At 39.4% G+C, this 19,184-nt stretch overlaps 1 protein-coding gene across 2 annotated transcripts in view; it reads left to right on the top strand.

Moving 5' to 3' along the window:
* esyt2b (extended synaptotagmin-like protein 2b) overlaps positions 1-19,184 on the top strand; it is a 212,527-nt gene that overhangs the window by 143,529 nt on the left and 49,814 nt on the right. For both annotated transcript variants that reach the window (XM_059971888.1, XM_059971887.1), the window contains exons 7-9: positions 4,539-4,594; positions 12,561-12,681; positions 18,199-18,375. In XM_059971888.1, the coding sequence (XP_059827871.1) occupies positions 4,539-4,594; positions 12,561-12,681; positions 18,199-18,375 (354 nt within the window). The remainder of the gene's footprint in view (positions 1-4,538; positions 4,595-12,560; positions 12,682-18,198; positions 18,376-19,184) is intronic.

Genomic DNA, 19,184 nt, shown 5'->3' with positions numbered 1-19,184 from the left:
CCATAGCTTCCACATCTTTCCTATAATGAGGTGACCAGAATTGAATACAATACTCGTAAGTGTGGTCTCACCAGAGATTTGTAGAGTTGCAACATGTCCTCTCTACTCTTGAAGCCAGTCCCCCTGTTAATGAAGCCTAGCATCCCATAGGCCTTCTTAACTACCCTATCAACCTGTGCAGCAAACTTGAGGGATGTATGGATTTGAACCCCAAGGTCCCTTTGTTCATCCACACTCAAGTAATTGACCATTAATCTTGTGCTCAGTCTTCTGGTTTGTCCTTCCAAAATGCATCACCTCACACTTGTCCGGATTGAACTCCATCTGCCATTTTTCTGCCCAACTCTGCAGCCTGTCTATATCCTCTTGTAACCTTCGACCACCTTCAGCACCATCCATAACTCCTCCAATCTTCGTGTCATCCGCAAACTTACTCACCCATCCTTCCGCCTCTACATCCAGGTCATTTATAAAAATCACAAATAGCAGGGGTCCCAGGACAGATCCCTGCGGCACTCCACTAGTCACCGACTTCCAGGCAGAATACTTCCCTTCCACAACTACCCTCTGCTTTCTTCCTTTAAGCCAATTTTTTAACCAAACAGCCAAGGTTCCACGTATTCCATGCCTCATGACTTTCTGGATGAGTCTCTCATGAGGGACCTTGTCAAGTGCTTTGCTGAAGTCCATGTAGACCACATCCACTGCCCTACCCTCATCAATTTCTTTTGTTACCGCTTCAAAAAATTCAAATCAGGCTCGTGAGGCATGATCTTCCTTTCACAAAGCCATGTTGACTATCCATGAGTAGACTGTACTTCTCCAAATGCTCATAGATCCTATCCTTAAGAATCCTTTCCAGTAGGTTGCATACCACTGACGTAAGATTCACCGGTCTATAGTTGACAGGTTTCTCCCTATTACCTTTTTTAAACAAGGGAACTACATTTGCCATTCTCCAGTCCTTCGGCATTTCCCCTGCAGCCAAAGAGGATTCAAAGATCATGGCTCATGCTCCTGCGATCTCTTCTCTCAATTCCCACAACAACCTGGGGAATATCATATCTGGCCCTGGGGATTTATCAATCAATGTTTTTAAGAAGATCCAGCACTTCTTCTTCTTCCTTAATCTCCACACCGTCCAGCACACAGGCCTGCTCTACTTCTACCCCTTCCGGATCAAGATCCTTTTCACTTGTGAATACTGAAGCAAAGTATTCATTTAGGACCTCCCCACCCTCCTCCGCCTCCAGGCACCTGTTGCCCTCTTTATCCTTTAGTGGTCCCACCTTCGTTTTCGTAATCCTCCTATTCTTCACATATACATAGAATGCCTTTGGGGTTCTCCTTAATCCTACATGCCAAGGCCTTCTCATGCCCCCTTTGAGCTCTTCTAAGTCCTTTCCTTAGCTCCTTCCTGGCTACTCTATATTTCTCATAAGCCCCTCCTACTTCCTGCTTCTTATATCTAATATATGCTTCCTTTTTCCTCTTGACGAGTTGCCTCACATGTTTCATCAGCCACGGTTCTCTTTTCCTATCATCTTTTCCTTGCCTCAGTGGGACAAACCTATCCTGAACCCAGCTCAAGTGGTCCCTAAACTTCTCCCACATGACTTCTGTGCTTTCCCCTTTGAACATCTGTTTCTGATGTACTCTTGCTATTTCCTGCTTCATCCCTTCAAAGTTAGCCCTTCCCCAGTTAAGCACTTTACCATTTCGTCTGATTTTAATCCCTTTCCATAGCTATGCTGAAGCTAAGGGAGTTGTGATCACTCTCACCAAAATGCTCCCCCACCAAGAGGTCTGTCACCTGTCCAGGTTCAATACCCAGAACTAGATCCAGTATAGCCTCTCCTCTCATTGGCCGGTCCACATACTGTGTCAGGAATCCTTCTTGAACACACCTGACAAATTCAGCCCCATCTATCCCCCTTGCACTCAGGAGGTGCCAGTCAATATGAGGGAAGTTGAAATCACCCATAACTACTACCCTGTATTTCCTGCTCCATTCTAAAATCTGCCTGCTTATCTGCTCCTCAGTGTCCCGAGGGCTATTTGGGGGCCTATAGACTACTCCCAGTAAAATAGAGGGCCATAGGTAAGCCTAGTAATTTCTGAGGTACTGACATATTTGGCACAAATTTGTGGGCAGATGGGTCTGCTTTGTGCTGTAGGTTTTCTATGTTTCTATAATTCATTGATGTGCCATCATAGGTAGATAGCATCATAAAGAAAGCTTTTGGCACATGACCTTCATAAATCAAAGTATTGAGTACAGGAGATGGAATGTTATGTTGAAGTTATATAAATCATTAGTGAGGCTTTATTTGAAGTACTGTGTGCAGTTTTGGTCACCTACTTACAGGAAAGTTGTAAATAAAGTTGAAAGTAGAGAGAAAATTTACAAGGATGTTGCTGGGTTTGGTGGACCTGAGTTATGAGGAAAGATCGAATAGGTTAGGACTGTATGCCCTGGAATGTAGAAAATTGAGAAAAGTTTTGATGGAGTTATACAAAATTACGACGGGTAAATGCAAGTGGGCTTTTTCCACTGAATTTAGGTGGGACTGCAACAGAGGTTATGGCTTAAGGGTGAAAGGTGAAAAATTTAAGGGGAACATGAGGGGAAATTTCTTCACTCAGAGGGTCATGAGAGTGTGCCAGCACAAGTGCTCCATGCAAGCTTGATTTCAATGTTTAAGAGAAGTTTGGATAGGTACATTGATGGTAGGGATATGATCTTGGTGCAAGTCAATTGAAGTAGGCAGTTTAAATGCTTCAGCATGGACTAGATAGGTAGAAGGGCTTGTTTCTGTGCTTTTACTTTTCTATGACTAATTCACTGTCAGGAGAGATAAAGATAGGGATAGTGGGGGAGAGAGAGAGAGAAAGAGAAAATGAATGCAAGAAAAGTAGGCCCGAGGTTATGGACTAGTAATTTTCTATTTGAATATTGTACTAATCTATTCTTGCTTCACTACACATCTGAAATAAAATAGAAAATGCTGAAGATAGTTGGAAGGTCAACCAGCATCTGTGTGTCTGGCGTCTTCAAGTGAGGCAGTAATTCGCATGGACTTTCAGTTTTAATTGAAGTTAATTTTATTTGATGATCCCAGTGTGGTGTTCCGTGCATGCAAGAAACCAAATGCATATTGATCATTTTGCAAAATACATAAGGAATGACCCTGAGTTTCCAATTACCCCTGACTTTATTTCTTAATCTTACTCACTTCTTAATCTTTTTATCTTCATCTGGCCACACTCTTTCCACATGTGATTATTTTACTTGGTGTAGAAACGCAGATTTAGTGCACTACTTACACAATATGCTTGCTTCTGGAGTATATTACAGTTATGCTCATTTCAGGGTTGAATTGCAGCAGACTGGAAATATTTTGGAGCACTGCCAAGCAAATTAGGTAATGATATTCTGGGGCACACCTGTTTTCCGGCAATCTCTGAAGTTTTTAATAGCTCTGAAGTCGTGCTTTTTGAAGGATAAGTTGGATAAGTTTAAGATGCCGCAGCCACCACCTCACTCCCTCTCTCTTTCCTTCCCTCACGTCTTATCTAACTAGCTTGTGATTTTTGTATACCCACTGACCTTCTGATATGATTAAAGATTAACTTTATTTGTCACGTGCATCAAAACATACAGTAAAATGTGTTGTTTGCATCAATGACCAACGCAGTCCAGGGATTGTGCTGGGGACAGCCTGTAAGTGTTTCCAAGTTTCCGGTGCCAACACACCATTCCCAACCTTTTCCACCAAAAGTCCCTGTCCCAGCCCTGCTATTGGGTATCTCTTTACCCGGATTATAGCATGGGCCGGACCCACTGCACTGCTATTTTTCTTTTCAGTCCTTGCAATATGCAGCATGTGAAAGTACATTCAGTAAGAGGGCCCACAGCAAAAAGGTGGCTCCTCAAAGCCGATTGATATACTCCTGGAGGTGCCATGCAATTTCTAAGCTGAAATCTTCGCATAATTTCATTTTCAGTACCCAATGTCTTGTTGCCAAAAAGTTAAATTGCAGCCTGTCTATAGATGCCTTTACTTTTCAGGGATCAATTTTTTCGTTCGATAAATGTGCAATTCTTGCATCAGAGTAACTAATTATTCAGCATTTATCAGCATGCATTATGATGATTAAAGCATTTTTGATAGCAGCCATATATGACATAAAGCTTAGAGAAAAGTCATTTAAATGTTTAATTCATCTTTTGGTGCAAATGATTTTTAAGCGGCTCAAAAATTTTTTAGATTTTCTTTTATCGAGATGCAGCACAAAGTAGGCCCTTCTGGCCCTTTGAGCCTTTCTTAGTTTGTAAATTAAATGTTACTTTATTTCTGAAAATCCATTAATTTATTTTAAAATAAATACATAAAATATCTTGAATAAAATGGAAAAGGAATGAATTATTATTTTCTGGTATAATTTCAAGTCCTACTTTTAATCAATCTTTGCAAGCTGAGCATTTTTTCCAGAGTTGCACACTGAGAATAATTTTTCCTGTTTTTAATCAACAGTTACTTGCCATTAACTGGACAGGACTAACAAATCTTCTGGATATCCCTGGCTTGAAGTAAGTGCGGAACCCTTTGAGGTATTTCCTCAGGCTTCAACACTGTCTTGTTGGGCCAGCTTACAAATTTAAACCTGACAAGCACTGAGGTCATTTTATTTGCTGTAATAGTGTTTTACAATTAATCTTGAGTTGCATGTAGGAGAAAAAGTACAGAACAGCTGGAGCATTGAAACTTTGAGCACCCTCCTGAGATTTTGGATATTAATTATGGAAATGTACTGTATGTCTACATGAGAATAAATCTCTGATGGTACAAAACAATAAACTGCTATGGGTCAGGCAGCATCTGCGGAGGCAGAGGTCAGCATTTCTTGAAACTTTGTTTCTTTGCAGGGTGCTATCAGTTTAGGTTGAAAGGGTGATTGGGTTCTGTGCATATTATCTGTCACATAGAAATCAAGTACAGAATGGACCAGGCCATTTTTCTCATCCATGGTGGCGTGTTTGCTCCATAGCACCTTTCTGTCACTCTCTCATTTGTTTTTGTTCTTTCTCCTAAACTTACCTAATTTGCCCTACGTCGTGCTGATGAAGCTTGCCTGAATTCTCATTGACTGCGCATCTGAGTTTCTCGGAAAATTTCCTATGTTACTTTATATTTTCCAATGTTTATGGTGCTTTATTTTACAACCCTATGGAGCGAAGGCGTCTTTCTACATTATTGGGTGAAAACTCTGGAACTCACTGCAACTACATAGAACCATAAAACATTACAGCACAGAAACAGGCTTTTTGGCCCTTCTTGGCTGTGCCGAACCATTTTTCTGCCTAGTCCCACTGACCTGCACCTACACAAACAGCAGTGGTTTAAAATGGCAGCTTCTACCACCATTGTATGAGAGACTAGCAATAGTCTTGTATGCATCACCTATTTCACATAAGTAAATTGTAGTATATACATTACAACACAGGCAGTTCACTAGGCATGCAGGCAGTTGATCCACAGCAATGTCTGAATATAGTTATTAATTGCAGTCCATTACTGTGAGGTCCTCAATACCAAGTGCCTTCCCAAGCAAAAATAACTGTTCAAGAATTCTATATTTTATCTGTTAGCAAGTCATGATGTGAGGTATAATAATTCGGATTAGAGACATGGAACAGTGCAACACAGATACTGGCCTTTCAGCCTGGTGAATCCATGCTAATCATGATATCCATCCAGCTAATCGCAATTTCCCGTATTTGGTGGAAATCTCTCCACGTACCTGTCCAAGTGCTTCTATCACTTCCTCTGGTAGCTTGTTCCATATATCCACCACCCTCTACATGAAGAAGATGCCCCTCATCCCTTTTAAATCTTTCCCCTCTCATTTTAAATCTCTGCCCTTAGTTTTGGCCTCCCTTACCCTGGAGAAAAGACTGTTACTTTCCTCCTTATCCATAGATCTCATAATCTTAAATATTTCTGTGAGGCCACCCTTCATTCTCGTACATTCCAGGGAATAAAGATCTAGCCTGGCCAACTCCCTCCTATAACTTGGACCCTCGAGACTTGGCAACATCCTTTTCTGCATTCTTTCGAGTTCAACCACGAATTTCCTGAAGCCAGGTAATCAAAACTGTACACGGTACTCCAAGTGCACCCTCGCTAACTACTAGTACAACTGTGATTTAGTGTCCCAGTGCCTGCATTTGGTACCCTGATTGACGAAGATCATCATGCTAAGTGCTTTTGTCACCACCCTGTTTACCTGTAATGCCTCTTACAACAAACTATGTGCTTATACTCCTAAGACCCTCTGTTACATTACACTCCTGGTGCCCTACCATTCATAGTATAAGTCCCATGCTGGTTTGTCGTTCCAAGATACATCAGCTCATTCTTCCCTGTACTAAAGTCCATTTTCCACTCCTTGTCCCACTTCCCAAAATAGGTAAGACCCCCTTATAATCCACAATGACCTTCTTCACTATCAACAACATCTCCTAATTTCATGTCATCTACAGCCTTCTTAGTCATAGTTTTTAATCCTTTGAGGAATTGAATAAGATTAGAATTGCTCATTAAATCCATATTAACAATATTAATTTTTACAAGAGTAATGTCTGATTGCCAAGCAGTTGTATAGTAATTTTGGGGAAGAATGGCAATGTTTCTGTGTTAAGTTGCAAATTTTTTGTTAACCTTTTAGAATTTTCTTGATGTGCTCCCTGCTTGAAGTAATTATTTGGTAACATTGGGTTGGAATAAATGCTGTTTTCAATCCAAGACTGCTTTGTTCACTGGTCTGTTTATTACACATTTGATCAATTTGAAAAATAACTGTCAAAATTAGTTGCAGGTTGTCTAATTAATCACAGTGATAATATTGTAGTCTGCTAAATATTAAATACTATTAAAGTAATAAAATGGCATGCCTTGTGTAGGCTGAGGAAGATTCCTCGATTATCTATTCTGTCTTTATAACAAACTAAGTTTCTAAACTCTAATTTATCCAAAGAATCATATTTTGACAAATTCCACTACTTTTAATGTACAAATAAAAATAAACATCTTTTCAGAGAACATTAATTTGTGAAACACAAAATGATTAAGTAGTTCTGTTTAATGTTGGATTTTCTAGTTTACAGTAGGAGCATTAAGAGGGTGGAATTTGACCACAAGGAGAGCCTTAGTTGCTTAATTTGTTTCCCTGAATTCAGTTCTATATTGTGGAAGATTTGACTGAAGTTTGTCATTTTTTGACATCTTTTCTCTTTTGTATTTTCTGCATGTACTGTCATAATTGTGTCAGGTCATTGTTATAAGTACTTGTCCCCTCTACCTCTAATGTGCACATCAAATGTGATACTGAACAGAATCAATTTTTGATATGTTCCTTAAAGAGTAAATACATGGTTGCATGGAACATCAGAAGCAAATTCAGAAAAAAAATCTTTCTTGCACAAAAAGTTGTGTTCATTAGGTGATAGATTATATCAGTATATATTTAGGAGAAAGCTGAGAGGAAGACTTTGCATGGAAGGTTTTTATGGGTGTGACAGACATGAATGGGTGTGTATTTTCTGCTTGAAAATTTGCTGTGTGTTTTTGTGATCAAATAAACTACACTTCCTTTCACCCATTCCTCCAAATGAAAAAAGGTTGTACACAGAAGAGATTTAAAACCGAAAAGGATCAGATCATTCTCATGTTGAAGCCAAAATGGCCTCAGGTGTTCCCGATGTCTTGCTCATACAGCTTCCTCACTATTAGTACTTCACAAGGTACAGAATATAACCAGTTTTTTCAGTTTGTGCGAAGAGAAAGTACTTGGGTAAGAAAAATATGCAGCACTTACAGCCACACCCTAAGATCACAACACATGTTCTTTATCACTAATAATGCTATAATTCTACAAATCAATCAGCTATAACTGTGTATCCAGCTATTATATCACTGTGTACATGTGACTGCAGTTTTTCTTGTTTCTTTCAAGCTTATCAATTTAGTTGCATGTGCTTTGTGGTTCATGAGGTAAAGTCTCCCACATTGTTTATCAAGACCTTGATTCTGAACCCTTTGATCAGCCAACTTCATTCCACCCCCCCAGAAGGAAAATTAGTAAGCTGGTTTGTTTACAAACTTTTTACACAATGGGCATTGGAAATCTATGGTGGTTTCTGGGTCAATTTAAATCTCAAGGCTAAGATGAGTAGGTTATTGCTAACTATGGGTATTATGCAATGTGGGTCAAAATTAGGTTGATCATAAGGATTTTTCATTAATAAACTGAAAGCAGTTTTATATTGATCTTTCCTGAACTACTACTCCTTAACCATAAGGTATTATCTAGAAACTTGCCCCTCATATTTTCCTCCATTTTATTTGAACAAATCCAAAGTATGCATCAATCAGCAAACCTTTAGCCATATTATGGTGTTAAAGAGGCTAAAGCATTAACTGGAATTGAAGAAATAGCACTAAGATACTGAACAAAAATATTATCTGCCGGGTCATAACCGAAGTGGATAACTTAACTCAACTTGACTGCCCACAACCTATGGACTCACTTTCAAGGACTCGTCATCTTATGTTCTCAATATTTATTGCTTGCAAGTTTATGTCTTTTACATACTGATTGAACACCGAAGTGCAGTCTTTCATTGATTCTATTATGGTTATTATTCTATTCTGGATTTATTAAGTGTACCCACAAGAAAATACATCTCAGGGTTGTTTTTAGTGACAAACATTTACTTAGAACTTTTTAATAAATGGCTGCTTCAAAACTAGATGTTTTGTACATCTAATTTGGATATGACCCAAATGAACTACTGAACAGTTGAATGATCTACCTGTGTTTCAATGAAGTCATCAATAAGAAGTAGTTGTGATGTGGCATCACTCAGATATGTAAACCTTGCAAATGTAAGCTTAATTCAGTGAAGCTCAAAGAAGAGCATGTATTAATACATGCAGAATACTGCAAAATATATGTAGTACTTCCAAAGATAATGGTTTTGGCAATGTTAGGGTTACCATATGGTTTCCATTTCAACAGTTACCAGAAAAGTGAAACATAAGCACAAGGGATGTGCAAATGCCAAAAATCCAGAGTAATACATGGTGCTGGAGGAACTCAGCATCTATGGAAATGAATAAATAGTTGACGTTTTGAGCCAAGACCCTTCATCAGGACCTGAAAAATGAAGTGTGGTTTTGATGCACCCAGTTTTGAAGTAGCCAAAATCCTTCCTAAATTGCTTCTTCTCAACCATAAGCCATCTAGAACCTTGCAGCATATATTTCCTACTTTTTATTTTTCAGTTATATATAATATTTTTTGTTAATCCTTTTAATTGTAGTTTGATAGTTCATCTGCTTCTCAGAGTGCTTATGCTTTGGCTTCCCTTAACGTTGTGTTATGGCTACCAAATTCACAATGCTATCAACTGCACTGCTACAGTACTGTACACTTGATGGTGATGTATACTTTGAGTGTTTGTGAATCAGTGTGGAATTATTCCTAAAATACTGACTCAAAAGTCATTAGTCATCCTTAGCTAATTTACCTTGCACAAGCTTATAACGATAATTTCATTTTCAGAGTAGTTTATTCCCATGAGACAGACTCTGCTGCAAACAGCATTGTCACGCAATGGAAATGACTGGAAATGTTGATTTAGAACTGTGTTCAACTGTCTGGCTTTTTTAAAAATCAACCTTAACCTTAAAGAACCCAGTCAAATAGTTGTAAGTTTTTACCATTCTGTGCCTTTATACCTGAAGAAATGGGTGTGGTAGAACAATAATTGACCACTGCCTTCTGTTTTTAAAGTATCTTTCAATAGTTAAGGATTGATAAAATGCTTGTTCTGGTGAAGAATAGATTGAGTGAGAAACAGTATATTTAGTCTCTATTGCCCTCTGCTGGACAATCTGTGGAAGGTCTCACTTTACTTCTGGTGAACTGGTGAAATTAAAACAAAGTAGTATTAGACCAGCCACGGCCAACCTATTTCTCTTCTAAGCCTACATATAAAAGTATACTACAGATTGAGAACCCCTTATCCAAAACTCCAAAATCAGTAAACCTCCAAAATCTGTCATATGGCATAAATGGAAAATTCCACAAGGTTCTGGTTAGGTTCCCAGGTGATACACAGGTGCACCACAGACAGTTCTGAGAAGTGACCTCACATATATAGTGAACAGAAGTTAATGAAAAATAGAAAAACACTGCATAAAGTGAAAAATAAATATCTCAGTTGTGTATTGAAAGTGGATTTGTCAGCATTGGAGTGAACATATGCCACTTAACTGATCATGAAACAAGCAAAGATCTATCATGACAAACTGAAATTTGAGGGTAATTGTAATATTCAGCAGGTGGGTTGCAAAACATTAATGCACAGCATCAAATTTTTAAAGATTTGTGGTGATAAAGCATCTGCTGATCACGAAGCAGCAGAGAAATCAATTCATGAGTTTGCCAAGATTTGAGAGTTAGGGGCAAGTTTGAGGACATGATTTGAGAGTTGGGCAAAAGTTTAAGGGTAACATGAGGGGGAATTTCTTTACTCAGAGAGTGGTAGCTGTGTAGAATGAGCTTCCAGTAGAAGTGGTTGAGGCAGGTTTGGTATTGTTATTTAAAGTAAAATTGGATAGGTATATGGATAGGAAAGGAATGGAGGGTTACGGGCTGAGTGCGGGCCAGTGGGACCAGGTGAGTGTAAGCATCGGCACGGACTAGAAGGGCCGAGATGACCTGTTTCCGTGCTGTAATTGTTATATGGTTATATTGCTGATGAAAATCTAACATGCTGAATGACTACATCAGTACATATGTGTGATCAACTAGTGTACAATAAAGACTGCTTACCAGTAGCACATAAATTCAGAGTTGGAAATGACGGCAAATCCAAGCTACCTCATTATGTATTCCAAAATTTGAAACACTTCTAGCCCCAAGCTTTTCAGATAAGAGGTACAGAACCTGTAGTAGAATGCAGGCAGGTTGGCACTGCCTCCAAATCCTTAAGAAATTTATGATATCTGGTTGCAGCTTAAAATATGCCATACAGCATCATAGGTTAGTAGCAATTAGAGGTCAGAACCTCTCTTGGTAGTTGGCATTTAGTTTAATTTTGTAAAGCACAAAGAGTTGAATCTGCACAATAGGCCTAACTATTTTATTCCCAGAATTGCACACAAATTTCCTACAACGTTGAGCAACATTGGTGGTGTCAGGTGCTTTCATATGTACCATTGATTTTACTACATTGATATTCTACAGATATGGGATGTTTGTATTATAGAAGGAACTTATATTAATGTATTGACTCATTGCTTTTTGAATTTGTTAGCATTGTTCACTTTCCAGGATCTGGAATTAATACTTAACAACATTTTCCATCCTCCTCCCTTAAATGTCTACATTTTTGCTTTTAAAAGTAAACATTAAAGATTAATCTTTGGTGTTTTTTGAGGTAGAAAGAATGTATGTTTTTGGGTTGCTCATTTTTAGGATGATTGACCAGATAGGGGTATGTTAATGCTATCTGATCTATTCATTTAAAAACCAACTGAATTAGCTAGGTACTAAACATTTCAATTTATATTGCATCTTACTGTTAGCTTGTTTATTTTTTGGTAATTAAAGTTCAAAGTAAGCTTATTATCGAAGAGTGTACATATCACCATAGATTAATTTTCTTGCAGGCATGCATTCACAGTAGTACAAAAAAAACAGTCAATAAAAAAAGCTAAATGCAAACACTGACAAATAACCAATGTGCAAAAGAAAACAAAAAAAGGAAATAATAAATAAGTAAATAATGAGAACATGAGTTGTAGAATCTTTGAAAGTGAGTTAAATCAGTTTGGTGTTGAGGTGAGTGAAGTTATCCACAGTGGTTCAGGAGCGTGATGGTTGAAGAGCAATAACTGTTCCTGAACCCAGTGGTGTGGGACCTAAGGCCCCGTACCACTTTCCTGATAGCAGCAGTGAGAAGAGCATGGCCTGGGTGGTGTGGGTCCTTGATGATGGATGCTGCTTTCTTGTAATAGCAATCCTTTGTAGATGAGCTTGATGGAATTAATATCCTGTAGCAGTCCTTACAGCAGATTGATTACAAATATATAAAAGATAGAGGTATGTTTATATCATTTATTTTGCATTGGATCAGTCTAACTAAATTGATCACTATCTCTTCTAGAATGTACATTCTAATTACATGGGCAGAGACCAAGGTTATGTGGCCAGAACAACCAGGTGGAAATTTTTTGTTTCAATTTCCAGGTTGAAAGTGCAAAGGCTAAACAAATAATGAAAGCAAGATGTTGCAAATACTACAAATACAAAATAAAGATAGGAAATGGCACTGGACAAGAGAACAGAGTTAAGCGTTCAAGTTGTATCTCGAGTGGAGTGTGGATTTCATTTGCACAGATGAAGATTTTTCTTAATGCACATGATAAGTTTGAGTTGTCTCCAGATGGCTTAATCACATTCATGTCTTTTTTTTTTACCTTCAGTGGATTGTCAGATACAATTATCCTTGATATAATTTCCAACTATCTGGTACTTCCAAATCGTATCTCTGTGCCACTTGTGAGTGAGGTGCAGTTGACTCAGCTGCGGTTTCCTGTACCAAAAGTAAGTTCTAGTATGCTAACTGCCCAAGTACTGATTTTTGTTTTTTTTTTCGCATTTAGCTTAAATTGAAATATTTAATTAAAATTATACTGGTAACATTTCAGCTTGAGTAGTTGTTTACAAACAAGCCTGTGGTTGATGAACTTTTAGCAGGGCAATGGGATTATGTGTGTTTCTTTGGCAAAAAGGAATGGCATAGAACTGATAGACCAATGACTTTCCATAGAGAAATATTTAAGAAAGCTAATATTATATGCATAAGCTTATGGGCAGTATTGTGTTGAAGAACATTTGTAGTGTCATAAGAGGACCTTCTGATTTTCGAACAGGAAGCTATAATGGAGCCCCCACAGCATTCATTAAAGGCTCTGGTCGTTAAAAGTTCATTAAAGGTTCTGGTCAAGAAAAAGAAGGCATATATGCAGGGCATCTAGGTGCGACTCGAGTAGCAGCAGTACTCTCAATGGATACAATTAAATATTTCCGTTTCAGCCTGTTACAGCTAAAAAGCACAACTGCTTCTAAGGTCAGTGCAATCAACAAAGATGTCTTAATGCGTTTAAGCAAACTATCACTGCTTAAAACCGACGGAAGCAACAGAGTCTGTGGTTGGAAGGGCCCTTGGAGAAAGCATGGGTGAAGATCAGGATTACAAGTGCGTTTAAGGAAACTCCCTATACCAACGGTCTTGCTGGCAAACGTGCAGTCTGTGGTGAATAAAACCGATGATCTCAGAGCTATGGTGCTGAATCAGAGGGACATTAGGTCCGCGTGTGTCCTTTGTTTCACAGAATCCTGGTCAACCCCTTCTGTACTGGATGCAGCGATTCAGATCGACAAGTTTACTATACATTGTCAGGATTGATCTATAGAGTCTCTCAAAAGCAGAGGTGGAGGAGTATGCCTCATGATCAACTCTTCTTGATGCACAAATATATCAGTGCTGTCCCAATTCTGCTCACCAGACCTGGAATATCTAACAGTAATTTGCTGTCCTTCTTACTTACCACAGGAGTTCTCTGGGGTCATTCTGGTTGCAGTTTACATTCCACCTCAGGCCAATGCCAAGCAGGCTTTAGATGATCTGAGCAATGGGATCAACATACATGAAACAACGCACCCTAATGCCTTCACCATCGGTTTGGGAGATTTTAACAAGGCCAGTCTGAACCAAATCACTAAGCAATTATCATCAACAGATAACTTGTAATACCAGAAGAAACAACGCACTGGACCATTGTTACACCACCATCGAGAATGCCTACCGTGATATTCCACACCCTCACTTTGGGAAGTCTGATCACCTGGCTGTACTTCTACTCCCTGAGTATAGGCAGAGACTGAAGACTGCAGCACCAGTAGTGATGACCAAGAAGGTTTGGACAAGGGGAAGTACAAGAGCACCTACAGGACTGCTTTGAATTGGTGGACTGGACTGTTTTCAGGAATTCATCTTCGAACCTGGATGATTATGCTGCAGTTGTTACCAACTTCATTAAAACCCGTGTGGATGATTGTGTGCCTACAAAGACTTGCTGTACATTTCCAAACCAAAAGCCGTGGATGAACCAGGAGGTATGTCGTTTGCTGAAGGCTAGATCTGTGGTATTCAAGTCTGGCAACCCAGGCTTGTACCAGAAAACCAGGTATGATTTGCGGAGGGCTATTTCAAGGGCAAAGGGACAATTTCGAACGAGGTTGGAGGCGATATCAGATACACAACAACTCTGGCAGGGATTACAAGACATTACTTCCTACAAAGCGAAACCCCATAGTATGAATGGCAGCGATGCTTCACTACCAGATGAGCTCAACACCTTCTATGCTCGCTCTGAAAGGGAAACACAACTACAACTGTGAAGATCCGTGCTGCACTTGATGACCCTGTGATCTCTGTCACAGAATCTGATGTTAGACTGTCTTTAAAGAGAGTGAACCCTTGCAAGGCAGAAGGTCCCAATGGAGTACCTGGTAAGGCTCTGAAAATCTGCGCCAAACAACTAATGGAAGTATTCAAGGACATTTTCAACTTCTTACTGCTATGGGGAGAAGTTCCCACTTGCTTCAGAAAGCCAACAATTATACCAGTGGCAAAGAAAAATAATGTGGGCTACCTTAACAACTATCACCTGGCAGCACTCACATTGACAGTGATGAAATGCTTTGAGAGTTTGCTTATGACTAGACTGAACTCCTGCCTCAGCAAGGACCTGGACCTATTGCAATTTGCCTATCGTCACAAAAGGTCAACGGCGGACGCAATCTCAGTGGCTCCTCACATGGCTTTAGACCACCCAGACAACAGAAGCACCTACGTCAGCATGCTGTTCATCGACTTTAACTCAGCATTTAATACCATCATTCCCACAATCCTGATTGAGAAGTTGCAGAACCTGGGCCTCTGTACTTCCCTCTGTAATTGGATCCTCAACTTCCTAACTGGAAGACCACAGTCTGTGTGGATTGGTGATAGCATATCCTCTTCACTGATGATCAACACTGGTGCACCTCAGGGGTGTGTGCTTAGCCCACAGCTCTACTCTCTGTATACACATGACTGTGTGGCTAGGCATAGCTCAAATACCATCTATAAATTTGCTGATGATACAACTATTGTTGGTAGAATCTCAAGTGGTGACAAGAGGGCGTACAAGAGTGAGATATGCCAACTAGTGGAATGGTGCCGCAGCAACAACCTGGCACTCAACGTCAGTAAGACGAAAGAGCTGATTGTAGACTTCAGGAAGGGTAAGTCGAAGGAAGACATACCAATCCTCATAGAGGGATCAGAAGTGGAGAGAGTGAACAGCTTCAAGTTCCTGGGTGTCAAGATCTCTGAGGATCTAACCTGGTCCCTACACATTGATGTAGTCATAAAGAAGGCAGCACAATGGTTATACTTTATTAGGAGTTTGAAGAGATTTGGCATGTCAACAAATACACTCAAAAACTTACATAGTTGTACAGTGGAGAGCATTCTGACAGGCTGCAACACTGTCTGGTATGGAGGGGCTACTGTACAGGACCGAAAGAAGCTGCAGGAGGTTGTAAATCTAGTCAGGTCCATCTTGGACACTGGTGCACAAAGTACCTAGGACATCTTTAGGGAGTGGTGTCTCAGAAAGGCAGCATCCATTATTGAAGGCATCCAGCACCTAGGCCATGCCCTTTTCTCACTGTTACCATCAGGTAGGAGATACAGAAGCCTGACGCCACACACTCAGCGATTCAGGAGCAGCTTCTTCCCCTCTGCCATCTGATTCCTGAATTGACTTTGAAGATTTGGACACTACCTCACTTTTTTTAATATACAGTATTTCTGTTTTTGCACAGTTTTTAATAATCTATTCAATATACATAATTGATTTACTTATTTATTATTATGTTTTATTTTATTTTTTTTCTTTCTCTGCTAGATTATGTGTTATATTGAACTGCTGCTGTTAAGTTAACAAATTTCACGTCACATGCTGGTGATAATTAACCTGATTTTGATTCTGACATTGGGTTTAGGAGGTCAGAGATGAGTGAGTTCCTTGATAAGTATAAAAAGTCAAAGAATACTACTAGGAGGGAAATCAGGAAGGCAAAGAGAAAGTATAAGATAGATCTTGCGGTAAAATTAAGTAAAATTCCAAGAGATTCAGTAACCACGTTAAGAGTAAAAGGATGGCTAGTGAGAGCATAGGTTCCCTTAGAGATCACAGGGCTGCCTGTAGAAGGTGGGTGAGATTTTTAATGAATGTTTCTCTTCTATTTACTGAGGAGAAGAACATGTTTGCTCAAGTGATGAGGGAATTAAGTAGAGATGTTTCAGAGGATATTCATATTACCACGGAGAAGGTATTTGAATGCTTACAGCACATTAAGGTAGATAAATCCCCAGGCTTAACTGAGTGCATCCTCAGACATAGTGGGAGACCTTGCAAAGATATCTGCTTCATTGTTACTGGTAAAGTTCTTGAAGGTAGTTAATGTTTCATTGTTTAAGAATAGTAGCAAGTAGAACCCCAGAAACTATAGGTTGGTTAGGTTGATATCATTGGTGGGGAAGTTACTGGTGAGAATTCTGAGGGACAGAATCTACCAGCATTTGGATAGTCAGCATCACTTTTTGGGTGGAAAGGCATGCTTGACAACCTTTTAGAGTGTATTGAAGCGGTAATCTAAAAGATAGATGAGAGTATATTGGACTGCATATTGGACTGGTCTGGAAGCTGAAGTCCCATGGAATCCAGGGAGAGCTAGTTAGGTAGGTTAAAATTGGCTTAGAGGTAGGAAGCAGAAGGTTGTTTCTCACAGTGGATTAGGTGTACCACAGAGGTCAGTGTTGTGAATTATTATTTATACAAATGATTTTGATGCAAATATACAAGGCTTAATCAGTAAATTTGTGGGTGACACAAAATTAGGATGTGTTGTTTATAGCAAAGAAGGTTATTTTTTGACTACGTGGGGACCTTGGTCAGTTAGGGATGTGAGCTGATGAGTGGCAAATGGACTTGTATACAGTTAAGGGTAAGGTAATGCATTTTGGAAAGTCAAACCAGCTTTGGACCTACAGTATACTATGAATAATTGGACACTAGGGAACGTAATGGAAAAGAAGGACAAGTACAAGTGCATAATTCATTGAAAGCATTGTCGCACAGACGGTGGTGCGAAAGGTGTTTAGCACAGCTGCAAGTCAGGGCCTTTAGTATAGGATTTAGGACAGCATGTTGCAGTTGTATAAGTCTATGGTCAAGCCACACTTTGGGTACTGTGTACAGTTCTGATCGCCTGTTAGAAGAAAGATATGGTTGAACTGAAGAGGGCAGAAAAGATTTACGAGGATATTGCCAGGATGAGAAGGCCTGAGTTACAGGGAGAAGTTGGCCAGGCTAGGTCTTTATTCCTTGTAGTGTAGGAGACTGGGGTTTATAAAAACATGGGACCATACTTAAGGTGGATGGGAATGTTCTTTCCCCAAATCAGGGAGTCCAAACTGAGTGGGTATAGATTTCAGGTGAGTGGGGTAACCTTTTCATGCGGAGTTTGGTGAATATATGGAAGGAGCAGCCAGTGGAAGTCATTGAGACAGATACAACAGAATCATTGGAAAAGTACTTGGAGGGGTGCAACTTAGAGGGATAAATGTAGGAAATTTGGGATTAGTTTGTGGGCACCATAGTCAGCATGGACTTGTTAGGCTGAAATGACCGTTTATAATTCTAAACCCAATTTTTACATCTCTCTGGTTATAGGTATTGGTGGACTATACTACAGCTGTCGTAAAAGCTTGTGTAATAGTTAAAGTATGGAAGCTTGACCAGACATCTCTGCTTGGTCTCTTTTCCCTCCATAAGTGATTCTTTTTGTTGTTATATTCAGTTTAGTTGTTTTACAATATGACTGATGCTGTTTGAGAACTATAAATGAAGTTACTAATGTAATGTAATCAATCCTCATCTAATTCTCTGATTATGTCAGATGATGGATTTTATTTATTTCCATTTACTCTTTTCTTTTTCATAGGGGTTTCTAAGAATATACTTCATTGAAGCTCAAGATCTGATGTGGAAGGACACATATATGAAAGGACTTGCAAAAGGAAAATCTGACCCTTATGGCATTGTTCGTATTGGTAACCAGATGTTCCAAAGCAAAACTATCAAGGAAAATTTGAATCCAAAGTGGAATGAGGTTTATGAGGTAGTTATAGTTTGACTATGAATCTGTACTAGTTCTATATGCAAGTAGGGCAAGTTGGATTATTATACTGGCTCCTGAATTCCATGGACACTTGCCCAGGTCATTCAATGCTGAGATTGTTTTAAGAGGCCATTCGAAGCTGCTTTAAGCTGGAGTATGTTTCAGTTACATTGAACATAGAACAGTATAGGAAAAGCACAGGAACAGACCCTTTGAACCACAATGTTGTGCTGAACCAAATAAATTGGCCAACCGAAATAATCCCTTATGCCTACATAATATCCATATTCTTTTCTTATTCATGTATCTATCTAGAAGTCTCTTAAAAATGTAATATTTCTGCCTCTACCATTACCCCAGGCAGTGCAGAGTATAAAAATAAATGCAATTTGCCCTTGCATCTTCTTTGAAATTACTCCTTCTCACCTTAAGTGCATAACCTCTGGTATTAGACATTCTGGCTCTGGGGAGAAAAGATACTGTCGACTCTATCTATGCCTCTCATGATCTCCCCCTCTGTGATCCCAGCTCTTTACTTCACCCCTTCCCCCACTTAATTTCAGTTATCATCTTGTGCTTCCTCCTCCTCTCCCTTCTAACTGACTCCTCATCTTCTTTTCTCTGCCTGATAGTCGACTGTGCTCTTTTCTATAGATGCTGCCTGGCTTGCTGAGTTCCTCCAGCATTTTGTGTGTGTTGCTCTCATAAACTTATAATCTCTATCTTATCTCCCCTCAGACTTTGCTGCTCCAGAGAACACAACCCAAGTTTGTCCAACCTCTCTAACTCACACAGTATCCTGGTAAACC

This window comes from Hypanus sabinus, chromosome 6 (genome assembly GCF_030144855.1).
Source record: "Hypanus sabinus isolate sHypSab1 chromosome 6, sHypSab1.hap1, whole genome shotgun sequence".
Lineage (NCBI taxonomy): Eukaryota > Metazoa > Chordata > Chondrichthyes > Myliobatiformes > Dasyatidae > Hypanus > Hypanus sabinus.
This window is presented reverse-complemented; position numbering and strand designations above follow the sequence as displayed.